Below are 12,978 nucleotides of genomic sequence, written 5' to 3' on the forward strand. Positions count from 1 at the left end.
CAACAGACACATCTCAAAATGTATCTGGTGTAATAAAAAACCAAGAATCAAGTTAATTACTCTTATGAAACCATAAACCATGGGGGGTCTTGGTCTTCCCAACTTTCAACACTACTTCTGGTCAGCTCAATTAAGAAATGTACCATCTTGGTTTCTGGGAAGAAAGGATTCACTATGGGTTCAGATAGAAGCCAGTGTCTTTGACCCGTTGCCAGTGGAAACTCTTATATTCGTTAAAGACTTCAATAAGGTGAAAAATATGGCCAAATGTTTTACAGTGGTCAATACACTGTTAGCCTGGAGGGACTGGACAAACAAAGTTCATGTTAACTCAGGTATTTCAATCTTTTCTCCTGTTTTGAACAATCCTGATCTTAGTAAATATTTGTTGTGAATCAATATAAACAAATGGAGGAAATCAGGTATAAAGCAATTGAAACATTTGTTTCACAAAGATATAACATTGAAATCATTGAATGATTTAAGAGCAGAATATATTCAGATACCTGCAAATTAGGAACGCGATCCAATCAATTATTAAAAGCAATAAATTGAGATCGGGATTGTTGGAAGAGGAGGAGATATTGATGTCATCGAGCACAATCAAAGGTAAAATTAGAGAATTTAATGCAGTTTTTTCTAAAAGAGTTCAGTCATCCTTTCCAACCTTAAAAAAGATCTGGGAAAAGGACTTAGGGATACAGATAGATGAAACTACATGGTTGAATATCTGTAAAAGAACACATTTTCCATTCACAAGCAATAAAATAAAAGAAGCAAACTTTAAATTTCTCAACAAATGTTACCTCACACCCATAAAGATGCATAACATTTCCAAAGAAAACTCTCCAAAATGTCCGAGATGTAAAGTAAAAGAAGGAACATTTATGCATCTGTTTTGGGACTGTGATCTCTTGAAACATTTCTGGGATTCGATTCATGCGCTCACAAAAGCCGTTTTAGGCATCGAAATGAGCCAAAATCCATGTTTTTTCCTGTTAAATGAAATGACAAACTTTAAACTGAACCCCAAACATTATACAATACTAATCACAATAACATATTTTGCCAAGAAATGTATACTTTTACTCTGGAAGAATGAACGTCCTCCAACATTTAAACTTTTCATTGATCAGATAACACATTTTTTATCTCTGGAGAAAATGACTTTGGAAAAATATAATCATGGACATATCTTTCAAGCTCTGTGGTTGCCATTGTTTTCTTATTTTGAAAATATATCTGAGATATGACCAGTGATGGAATGGTGCATTCTGTGGATATTTTTCCTGACGGCCGGAAATACTAGTTGTGTTGTCATTGTCTATATTGTCGCTGTATTGTATAATTAGACCAAGAGACAAGAACGAGGTTACTGACATGCTTTACTGTTCACCTGCTTACCTGATCCTTGTCCAGCTGTCTGGAGCCAGCCCCATCCCTCCAGCAGCCGGCGCTCTAACCACACCCCACTGCCACAGTCCTTTTGTTCATATTCTTATTTTTCTTGTACTACATTTAGTCTGCAGTCATAAAAGTTGACTGTTTCTTCAAATATATATGTTAGATATCCACTGCTAGTTGTTCAAGTAAATGTGTGTAGTCTTTATTAAATGATCACATCTGAATAAAGAAGTTCATCTGAACTCATATTAGTTTCACATTGATCTCTGAAGCATACATGTTTTTCTTGCTTCCCATTGATTTCAAAGTTTTCACAGATAATGAACAGAAGGCTGATATTATGATGATCCACAATAACAGAAAGACAGTCAATGTAATTCAGGGGAAAGCTCATTGATTAGGAGACAGGAATGTTGAGCTACACTTAATAAACCTGAACATCTGATTGGATTATAAACTGATTTTTATCCTCATCATGTTCTCTTTATTCAGTCTGAGGAACTGCAGGTTGTCAGAGATCAGCTGTGCTGCTCTGGCCTCACCTGTGAAGTCCAACCCCTCCCATCTGAGAGATCTGGACCTGAGTCTCAACGATCTGAAGGATTCAGGAGTGGAGCTGCTGAGAGATCTTCTGGAGAGTCCACACTGCAGACTGGAGACTCTCAGGTCAGTTCTCCATCTTGAACTTGTGTGCTGAGATGAATATGTGAGAGTTGTGTTGACTCTGAGCTGCAGACATCAGGCTGATATCACTCTGATCCTCACTGAGCCTCTTAATGCTAGAGTTGCATAATGCAATGTTGATCTTTACATTTAAATATAACAACAAAAAACCTTCACTGCAGAATTCACTCTGAACCTTTTAAACAGCTGAAATTCATCTTGTATTCTCCATCATGATTTTAACAAATTATATCAAATACAATAATGAAATAGTTATATTAAAACGATCCAACACTAACAAGTATGTTCAGTTGTTGCTGTTTTCAACATGTTCCTGAAGCGACATGATGCTGATACTGACTGAATAGTTCACTCTGAAGATGCTGTGATTTGATGACTCCACTGTTCCTAAAATACATATTCTGGAGGTTTTTCTTCACATTTAAAATTCATCCTGAATTGTGATCTTTGTAAAGGTTGTGATCTTGAGTTGAATCAGTTTCTGTGGTTTGTATTTGTCTGGCTGCACATCATGAGTTAGTGTAGATGGAGCAGAGTTTCAGATGTGAAGTCTCCTCGTTTTATTGAAGTAGAAGCACGTTGTCTTTAATATGAATGAGAGCTCTTTCCCTCTTTCTGTATCTTACAGTTTTTAACCTGTTTGGAGTTTCCACTTTCTGACCTTCTTCAGCTCTGAGCAGATTATTAAACATTGAGTTATTTCAAACAGGAACATTGTTTTCTAAAGTTACATCATGTGTTCTTTATTCAGACTAAGGTACTGCAGGTTGTCAGAGATCAGCTGTTCTGTTCTGGCCTCAGCTCTGAAGTCCAACATCCATCTGAGAGATCTGGACCTGAGGTACAATGATCTGCAGGATTCAGGAGTGGAGCTGCTGAGAGATCTTCTGGAGAGTCCAGACTGCAGACTGGAGACTCTCAGGTCAGTACGGGGTCTCTGCTGGTTCAGCAGTATTGTATCAAACACAGGGAGGTGTTTCTCTCTCTGGGGAATCTCAACAGATCAGTGATGTTTCCCACTGACTGCAGGTTCTTTCATTCTTCCATCAACTATATATTGTAAGCTGAAAATGCAAATCCACATTTAGTTCGTGAGCAACTTTCTAACAGACATATAGGATTTTACAGAAGAGGGGAAAAGGTTTTCTGTTTTGTTTCCTGTCATGTTTTTAGTTTCTAGCCTAATGAGCAGTTACTTCCTGTGATGCAGCTGAGAGCTGTGGCAGTCAGTCGTAGTGTTTGCAGAGAAGATATCATGGGATGTAAAGCATGAGATCAGTCAGGACTCTGAAGCTGACTCAAATAACAAACACTTATTTTAAACTTTATCCAAAATTGTTGGATTGTGTTCATCCCTGCAGGATCAGAGATGATGAAACGATCAGAGCCAAAATCCAGAAGACCTGTGAGTACTGAAACCATATCCTCCATTCATCAAACTATTGTACATTAAATCTGATCTTAAAATATATTTATAGTACAAGAATAATTATTATTATTTTTCTCTGTCCCCACCTCTCTCCATCAGGTGACTCCGATGTGGAGCAGGAAGTGAAGACAGACAGAAAGGTGAGAGAGGAGCAGTTGAACAGAGTGAAGTATATTTTTTTCACCACTGAATGACATATAATTATTAGGGCTGTCAAGTTAAATGCTCTAACGCTCGCAATTTATCTAGAAACCTAAACAATATCCCGCCCCAATGTACTGTGATTGGCTGGTACTACTGTGCTGTGATTGGCTGGTAATACTATGCTATGATTTGCTGGTAATTCTGTGCTGTGATTGGCTGGTAGTGCTGTGACATGCTAACCCGTTAATATCCCGTTTGTAATTGACGATGAACTCAGATGATCCAGACTCATTTGCATTTTTCAAATTGGTCTGAATATGTTGTGGAATTGTGGTTTGGTTTCATGAAGCTAGAACTTAACTTGATTTCTATTAAAATAACTAATTTTGTTTGTTCCAGGCTCCTGAATCCTTCTCACCTGAACACACAACTGAGTCTTCATACAGGTAATCCTATAACAAGATCAAACATTATTTTAAACACATGAAAAATATATATTCATTTCATTGTGTTTGATTTCATGTCTTTCACCTTGAGGTATTGCATCCAATCTCTTTCCAACAGACGTAAATACAATAATGCCTCTGTGTGTAGGAAGGATTGTTTTCTTGTACCAGTCTAGATCCTCGCTGGACTAGAGATGTTGTTAATTTAATGAAAATGTGTTTACACACACATTCTGATGCATGTGGACACATCTTCAGTGATGTTCCTGTAATCATCAGGTGTTTCAGATCTTTCAACAAACCCTCCTCCAGGTCAGACTCCAGCTGGATGAACACCTGTCAGTCAGAACACAGGCCAGTGAAGGCTTGGTGTAGTAACCTGTCCCCTGTGTGTCTACAGGTTCAGGTGTCCTGGTCCAGGTGAGTTCCAGTGTGCTTCGACTGGCCTGGTGTTCGTCATGGCTCAGGAGGCGGAGCTTCTGTACAGGACGGTCCCTTGGGAGGAGAGCTTCCTCCAATCAGCTGGCAAGCAGGCAGCAGGGCCGCTGTTCAACTTGAAGAGTTCTGATGAAGCTGCCGTCTGCCAGCTCCACCTGCCACACAGCGAGACAGAGGATGGTAAAGACATCTAGTGTTAACAAATACACTTATATAATGATTAGCACTTTATACTATTCACTAGCGTTCAAGAGTTATAAAGCAGCTTTATTAAACTACACTGAACAAAAATATAAATGCAACACTTTTTTTTTTGCTCCCATTTTTTATGAGATGAACTCAAAGATCTAAAACATTTTCTATATACACAAAATAACCATTTCTCTCAAATATTGTTAAAGAGCACAGGGGGCGGAACAATAATGAACCATTAGAATAAAAGGTGAAGGATATAAACTGGTACATCCTAGTGAGGCTCCAAAGTGAATGACATTAGATGAACATTAGCTCTGAGCTAAATTGGTGTGACATTGAATATGATGAAGCTGTTTCAGCAGCAATGCAACAGATGACCAGCTCTTTGCTCCACAGCGCTGCTCCTGGGCGGCCTGTTGTCTGTCGTCCACATCACTGATGAAGTCCTGAGCATCTTGGAGCCGCTGGAGGTCACACGCACTCACGTGGTGGTGAAGGTGCCTCACCTCTCTCTCTTTGGCCTGGTCTGGGATCTTCTTAAAAGGTATCTGCTTCTGCGGGTAGAGGGCAAGATTCTGGTGTTCCTACGACCCCCGGTCAGAGAGAAGCAAACACTGGATGTACATCTGCTGCAGAAAAACGTCCCTAAGAAGGAGGTAAGGCCATGTGCTCACCATCAGACTAAACACTGGTTTAAACCACAGCTGTTTCCTCACACACTGCTCCTCTTCTCAAACCTTCTCGTGCTGGGAGAAGAATAAGATCTATCTGAACTGTAAATCTTCAGATCGCTCTTTGTGGTTTTGTATGATTCTCTCTCAGCATGTCTTTCTGTCTGTGGAAACTGATGGCATGAATGTTAAACACATCACACAGAACTGAAAGACCTGCTGAGATGAATCACTGCCAAGACAACGTGATCTCATCCCTACCAGCCACATGTTACAGCTTGGGTAGCAGCCTTTTGTGTTGTATAACTGACACAAACGGTTTGTGTTTTGGTTAACGTTGGAATAGCTTCTTCAATAGCTTATCTCAAAGAATTAAAATAATCCCATTTTAATATTCCTTTACAAAGGCAATACATACTTATAATTATGTTGTGATTGATTGTATATCTCATCACTTTGTGGAGCAGGTCTGTCAACGTTTGTTGTTGTTTAATGTGATCTTTAAATAAAGTTGTCTTGACTATCTGAGCATAACTAAAGTTACTCTGTTACTGAAGGTTGCTGATCAACACAGACCTGCTGTGAACATCACAATCTCCTCCGACTGTGAGCTGGAACTGTTTAAAGGTTACAGTGTGCACTGTGAACCTGAGGGCTTCTTCATTCAGCCTGAGGTGAGTCACTGATACTCCTCTAAAGGAACACAATGATCATTAACACACATGTATCTGCATGTGGATCCACAATCAGGAAAGAAACAGATAAACGTTTAACTTCTGCTTCTGGTTTTCAGAGTAAAACATTTGTATCAAGTTTTGGACCAGATTACGATCCAACATTTCAAGTTTCCCTGACGACGAACACAGAGACAGTGGATTTGAAGCTCAAGGACCAAGGTGGAAACGTAGTCTGGAATTATCTCGTGTCACTGGAAGGTAAAGACTCCACCTGAGCTCAGACCCAGTGGTAGACTGATAACTCTAAAGCTCCATCTCATAGCCTTCTCTATTAAGGCTCCATGGCAACGCATCATTACGACATTAAACACAACCTGTAATGTTCTAAAACTATAGTAATAACTAGTGAGGTGTGGTGGTGAAACAGCGTGGCATCATGGGAGTTGTAGTCTTCAGCTTCTCATGGTTAAGTGGATACGCTGCCATTACAGGAGACCGCGATGAACGTACTGTTACCTTTAAAATTACACATCTCTCTGAAACATTTGGGATAATCTATGTACACAACTCAACAAAATATAAATAATACAGGTGTAGGAGTTTTTATACATTTGAATGAGGAAATCGTACATGTTAGTAGGGGCTTGGACTGTGAGCATTAGGTTCCCTGACCAGACCTAAATATGTAGTCTGGACTGCTACTTGGAGAGGTCCCAGTTCACCTCCTGCCCTGTCGTGGTGCCCTTGAGCAAGGCACCTGACACCCTTCCCCCCTCATTCCCATTGCTCCCCGGGCGCTGTGCAATAAATAGCTGCCCACTGCTCCTCGTACTAGACTCCTGGTACTAGGATGGGTTAAAAGCAGAGAACACATTTCACTCCGATTCTATTCTATTCTATTCTACATATGATAACTTTAACTGAACAGAAATCCACCTCTAGGATTGTCGAGTTACTTACATTTTTAAGAGATCTGTTTAATGTGATTGTTGGTTAACAAAAGTATTTTCCCTGTTTATCCAACAGGTCCAAGACATGCATTGTCCCAGAGAAATATCCCAGAGGGCAGAGTCTCAGCAGAGAGCAGAGTCCCAGCAGAGAGCAGAGTCCCAGCAGAGAGCAGAGTCCCAGCAGACCAGAGGCTGCTCTCAGTTCGGACAGAGTTCATTCAAAGAGTGACTCCAACTGTCCTGAACGACCTTCTGGATAAACTCTTTGAGTCTGAAGTGATCAGTGAATCTGAAATGACGTCAGCCAGAAACAAACCCCAAAATGACGGAGCACGAGAGGTGGTGGACGCAGTGCGAAATAAAGGAGCTGCAGCGAGCAGGGTTCTGATCAATGCTCTCCGAGAGCTGGACCCGTATCTTTACAGAGAGCTCAAATTGAGCTGAGGCTAAACCTTGTGGTGTGTGTGAGAGTTAAACTCTAGTCCTCTGTTTTGTTACCTGTACATTTTCCCCCTTGTCTTTGAAGGTAACACAGATTCTGAGCGAAGGCCACTTTCCTTCTCTCTTTTCTCCTGGACTCCCTCTTGAGAGCTGCTACCCGTATTGGCCTTCCTTTGGTGTATATATATATACATATATATATATACACCATGGAGCAATTGTGGTGATAAAACTCAAATATAATCAGGGGTGCACATAACTTTTTTGCCCTGGTTCGCAAAGGAGCACCTGGAGATGTTGCTTGGTGCGCATCCTTAAGATGAAATAAACCCGACCTTTTGAGGGGTACTTTACTTTATGAACAGGGGGGGGGGGGGGGGTCGGTGCGCTAGTGAGCACGCCCATGAACTGTTCGCCCGTGCCTCGCAGCTGGGTTACTGTGCGGAGCGCATAAAGCAGACCCTTCACGCGATAGCGAGGGGTAGAGCGAGGGATCGCAGATGCCGTCGCGCTCGCGGACAGATTGAAAAAATTAAACCTCAATGGATTAATCGCATGATTGTCCAAATGAATGAAATTGGTCGAAACTGAGAAAAAGTATCCAAAAATAGTGGCTCATAATGCGGGTCGAGTCCCCTCAAACTCCCCTTACATTTCTCCAGAGACCAGTTCAAAAACTTAAAGTTTGGTAAGAACCAGGCTGGGGGGTCTCCAGGCAACACATTTATCCAAGCCAGAGTGCACATGTAGTGGATGAATTCCTCCAGGACATCAGACAGCCGTTTTTGTTCTGAGTCCTCTCGAAAAACAGGTTTCCGATTTCGTGCAGACAGTAGTCTGAAATGGATGAATGAACTTTTTCAACGGAGTAGGGGAACCTGATTTTCCCCTCTCCGTTGTAAGTTGCGACGGAGAAGGGGAAAAGTGTCCAGGGCTTTGGACCGAAGCGCCAACAGGTTTAGCTTTTTCGAGCCCCTTCTCCGTTGGCACTCAGTCGTTTTTTCGACAATTTTTTAAAACTTCATTTTTGATTATTTTAAGATATAACTGACCGTTTTCTTTACTTTTTTCTTCTTCTTCTTTCCACGGGTGGGTGTGCATGGCGCCTATGAGTACCCAAATTCTGCCTGGAACCTCCAGGATTTGTTTCTCCGTTTATATGCGTTAGCGTAACCGGTGATTGCAACAATGGGTCCAATGCTTCAATGCATGGTATACGACCGGGTTAAATTGTCCCACCTCCGCACCAACGCGGGGCTGGTGATGGCAACATTGGGTCTGATGCATCAATTCATGGTGCCCCAACCATGAGAGGGTTTGGGGTGCCCCGGAACCAGGCAGTACCCCAGCAGGAAACACGTTTTATGGTCAAAGGAGGAAAGAGTGCTAGAACCGGGGTAAAACAAAGAAAGTATCCGACAATAGTGACTTGTGAGGCGGCCAGAGAGTCTGTCATATCTCGGTCCTATCCTCCAGGCAATGTGGTTACCAGAACTGGGTCAAATTGACCAAAATGTAAAAAAAAATAAGTTTCAATTCATCCATGGAAAAGGGCTGAAAATGTAAAAAAGTATCCAAAAATAGTGCACCCTGTCAACTCCCCTTGCATTCCTCCACAGTCAGAAAAAGTCTGACTTCACTTTTTGGGGATCCATAGAAAAGGGGTGAAAGTGAGAAAATGTATCCCAAAAACAGTGCCTCATAATGCAGGTAGAGTCCCCTCAAACTCCCCTTACATTCTTCCAGAGGCCAGTTTGCAAACTTAAAGTTTGGTAAGAACCAGGCTGGGGGGTCTCCAGGCAACAAATGTATCAGAGCCAGAGTGCACATGGAGCGGATACATTCCTCCATGCAATCAGACACCTGTTTTTTTTTACCTAAGTCCTCTCAAAAACCGGGTTTCCGATTTCGTGCAGACAGTAGTCTGAAATGGATGAATACATTTTTTTTACGGAGAAGGGGAAGCTTGGTTTCCCCTCTCCGTTGTAAGTTGCAACGGAGAAGTGGAAAAGTGTCCGGGGCTTCGGCCCGAAGGAGCTTTTTTGAGCCCCTTCTCAGTTGGCACTTAGTAATTATTTCGAGAATATTTTTAAACTTCATTTTTGATTATTTTAAGATATAATTGACCGTTTCTTTCACTTTTTTCTTCTTTCCACGGGTGGGGGCTCATGGCAGGCCGCCTATGAGCTCCCAAATTTGGCCTGGAACCTCCAGGATTTGTGGGCTAAGTTCCATAAACTGACAAAGTCACCCAGAAATGTCACTTTTATTGCCCAAAAATATATAATACAAATACATTTAAATAGTAAAGGTTACAATTGTGCTCCGAGTAACCCGGAATTGGATTTATATAGCCCAATGATAGTGAATAAAAATCATGTTCATGGAAAAAAGTGTTAAAACGCCTGATTAATGCAGATGCAGGACCCCAGACCCCAGTGAGCTCAAGACTATGTGCATTGTGTTGGGGAACCATATTAATGATAAAATAAATCATTTAAATGCAAAGATAATGATTAAAAATCATTTTTAGGGGGACAACTGTGGAGAGGAGCCTGAAAATGACTCTTCAGCACCCCGGAGAAGCAGGGTGTGAGACTCACAGAGTGCACCCAGAGAGATCCTTGCAGCACATGGCTCTTGCACCCAGACTGTAGCCAGAGAACAGGCTGCTTCACAGCACTTTGTAACCCAGGAAAGCAGCTTGAATCGTGGGTACATGAGTGTTAAAAGTGCATTAAACTGTTTTAATTCAAATGTATGTTTGACTGCATAAACATCCGGTGTTATGGACATATTCATGTCAGTATGGACAGGAAACTGTCCATTTCGTCCCATTTTAAGTCATGAAATGTACAAGAAGATGAAAACAGCAGAGTCACTGCTGTTAGCAGGGTCTCAGACTCACAGGCACATATGCAGCGATCCAGGGTGATGCACATGGCTTTTCTACCCAGGAATAAGTCTTTGAAAGCTGGGGAAAAGTGGTGTGAATAGAGGGAGAGAGCCCCCAGAGAGAAGCGGAGTGTGAGACTCACAGAGCGCACCCATTTTGGCAATGTACGGCAACAGTTTTTGAGGAACAGAAATGTTGTTTTCTGGCATCACTTTAACATTTTAACAAGGTGCTGGTGGGTGAGCAAACTTGGAATAATAAGCTAAATATATATATACTTCAAGGTCCTCCAGGAACAACTGAAGTTGAATTCATAAATGTGATAATAAAATAAAAAACGGCTAGATATTCTCTTATCTTCCTCCAGCAGCGTATTACTGAAACACCTAGGATTGTGTACATTAAAAAAATGTAAAACCTTTAAAAGAATAATTTACAGAGCACAGATTAAAATCAGTCCTGTTTGAATAATTATCTGAATATTTCTAAATTAAGAGTGACTTTTTAGCCAATATCACCTCCTCAGTTCCCCCTCTATACATTCAAATGAATACAAATTAAGGTTTATATCTTCTCTCTTAGCTGTAGTGCTAATTATCGGACGTTTCTAAAACCAATATATTAAAAATGTATGAATGGAAAAAAGGTGTATTTTCATTATGATTTTAAAGGGTTTCATTATAATCTTTATCCAATATTTAATACTTCTTGATGAATCCAAACTACTTTTGAAATGTGAACAGTGCAACAACGATGTAGAAAAACTGGTATCATCGTTCTTTAAAATGTATTTTCTCCACTATCAATGCTATGCTAACACGCAGTCTACAGCGCTGGAAGTAATACAAGTTGTATTTCGGCCAAAACTAAGCCTCTGAAATATAAATGTTCCCACAGACTTTGAAACCTAATGTTTATCTTTAGTTGGAGCTTCTCCTTTTTCAAACCTTTCCTCCTAAATGTGAGTTCAAAGCTCTGATTATCTCCTGAACAAAGACTATGAACATATTCATCGTCCTCTGTTTATAAGTGACTGTTATTTTTGTATATATTGACTCTTGTGCCGTTATATTTTCCTTTTGTATTGATGCCTCTTAATGTGGGACTTTGTATACATGTGTAAATGTTTGATTCTGTAGATATCTTTAAATATTTTAACTTTTATTCATCAGGATTGTGAGAAACAGCATTTCTCAAATGTGGAAAATACAGCTAAATATGAACTTTTAATAAATATTTATCCTGTGTAAAGTCTGGTAGCATGATAATTAGTTGTTTGTTCCAGGAATGGCTCTGATGATGCAAATAAGCAAAAAATTGACATTTAATCGCTGATTTTGCTAAAAAATGACAAAAAATCAACGTGTTTTGCTAACTTTGCAGCTCCCTTTTTCCTCTCGTTACAGCAGCAGTCGAGTGCTTTCACCTTTCCAATCTAATTACATATTCATAATAAACACACAGAGTTTACACAGCATTTACATGTGTTAAAACATACTTAATCTAAACAACTCCGACAACATACCTCACTTTCTGTTTCTCCTTTTTCAAGTATACATATTTATTGCCTCATTTATTTCAGAATCTATTTCATAGGCATATTTATATATATATATATATATGTATTTATTTAATTATTTATGTATTTATTTAATTTTGGCTTAAATGGCATTCCATATCATTGGTCATGTGCGCGTTCGTGTGTGTTGGAGGAGGGGCTCTGTAAGGAAGTGGCAGATTTTTTCCGGCTGTGTATTTTCAAATTCTAGCGCACTCGAGCTGCTTTCTCCAAAGTTACCTACCCCACCTTTAAGATTACAGATGTTCTTCCCCCTCCTGTCCAGTGATAACCATGTATCTCCAGATGATTTTAAATGTTTACGATGAACTAGGATCCAGTATGTATTTATGTGTTCAGGCAGTTCTCCTCCTTAAGCTACATGCCTTTAAAAAGCCTCTTGGATCAGCTTGAAAATGCACCGTCACAAAGCTGAAACAGGGCTGTTTTTCTGAAAAACTCATGAAAAGTTGACTTTTTAAAGATACATGGTTATCACAGGACAAAGCTGCACACATATATTGGTCTCAGAATCTGCAGCAATGCATTTAACAAACCAAGAGTATATAAAGGAGTTCAAATAATCTACACTATGCAATTTGTGCATTCATGCAGCAGTAATGTTATTCCTCAAACAAGTATATATAATATGGAACAATATATTACACAGTTAACACTAGAGTACCCAAAACAACCTCAAAAGTAAGGTTTTGAATGCAGGATGTTGATTGATTTGTTTTCACTTTGTGGTATTATAATTTGTACTTGCTTGTTTTTAGCTGCTTGTCTATTTTCTAACTTTCTTGTACATGTTTTTGGAACTGTCTTACTGTGAGAGCAATTGAAAATAATCTGTACCTGTCCACGTGATGAGGCTGGTTATGAAACAAAGGGAGGAGCTACAGACAGGTGAGGGTGTTGAAGGGAAAATAGGAAGTCAGACTGCCAGAATCCATTTTACACTTCGACAGAGCAGGAGGAGAAAAACAGGGTGAGTGTTAACACCAGGATCTGGTTTTTAACATTATTGCGCAATCTATGCCTG

At 40.1% G+C, this 12,978-nt stretch overlaps 2 protein-coding genes across 2 annotated transcripts in view; both read left to right on the forward strand.

Moving 5' to 3' along the window:
- Nucleotides 1-12,978, forward strand: part of LOC307034972 (NACHT, LRR and PYD domains-containing protein 14-like) — a gene marked incomplete at its 3' end in the record, with an annotated part of 176,748 nt that overhangs the window by 145,597 nt on the left and 18,173 nt on the right. The window lies entirely within an intron of this gene.
- The window catches only part of LOC307037596 (NACHT, LRR and PYD domains-containing protein 12-like), a gene marked incomplete at both ends in the record, with an annotated part of 36,984 nt that overhangs the window by 20,848 nt on the left and 3,158 nt on the right, over nt 1-12,978 (forward strand). The window contains 9 exons of the mRNA XM_079678651.1: nt 1,897-2,070; nt 2,840-3,010; nt 3,450-3,493; nt 3,617-3,657; nt 4,387-4,445; nt 4,508-4,725; nt 5,137-5,396; nt 5,969-6,085; nt 6,205-6,346. Coding sequence (XP_079534777.1) covers nt 1,897-2,070; nt 2,840-3,010; nt 3,450-3,493; nt 3,617-3,657; nt 4,387-4,445; nt 4,508-4,725; nt 5,137-5,396; nt 5,969-6,085; nt 6,205-6,346 — 1,226 coding nt within the window. The remainder of the gene's footprint in view (nt 1-1,896; nt 2,071-2,839; nt 3,011-3,449; nt 3,494-3,616; nt 3,658-4,386; nt 4,446-4,507; nt 4,726-5,136; nt 5,397-5,968; nt 6,086-6,204; nt 6,347-12,978) is intronic.

Source organism: Notothenia rossii (assembly GCF_949606895.1).
Source record: "Notothenia rossii genome assembly, chromosome: 4".
NCBI lineage: Eukaryota > Metazoa > Chordata > Actinopteri > Perciformes > Nototheniidae > Notothenia > Notothenia rossii.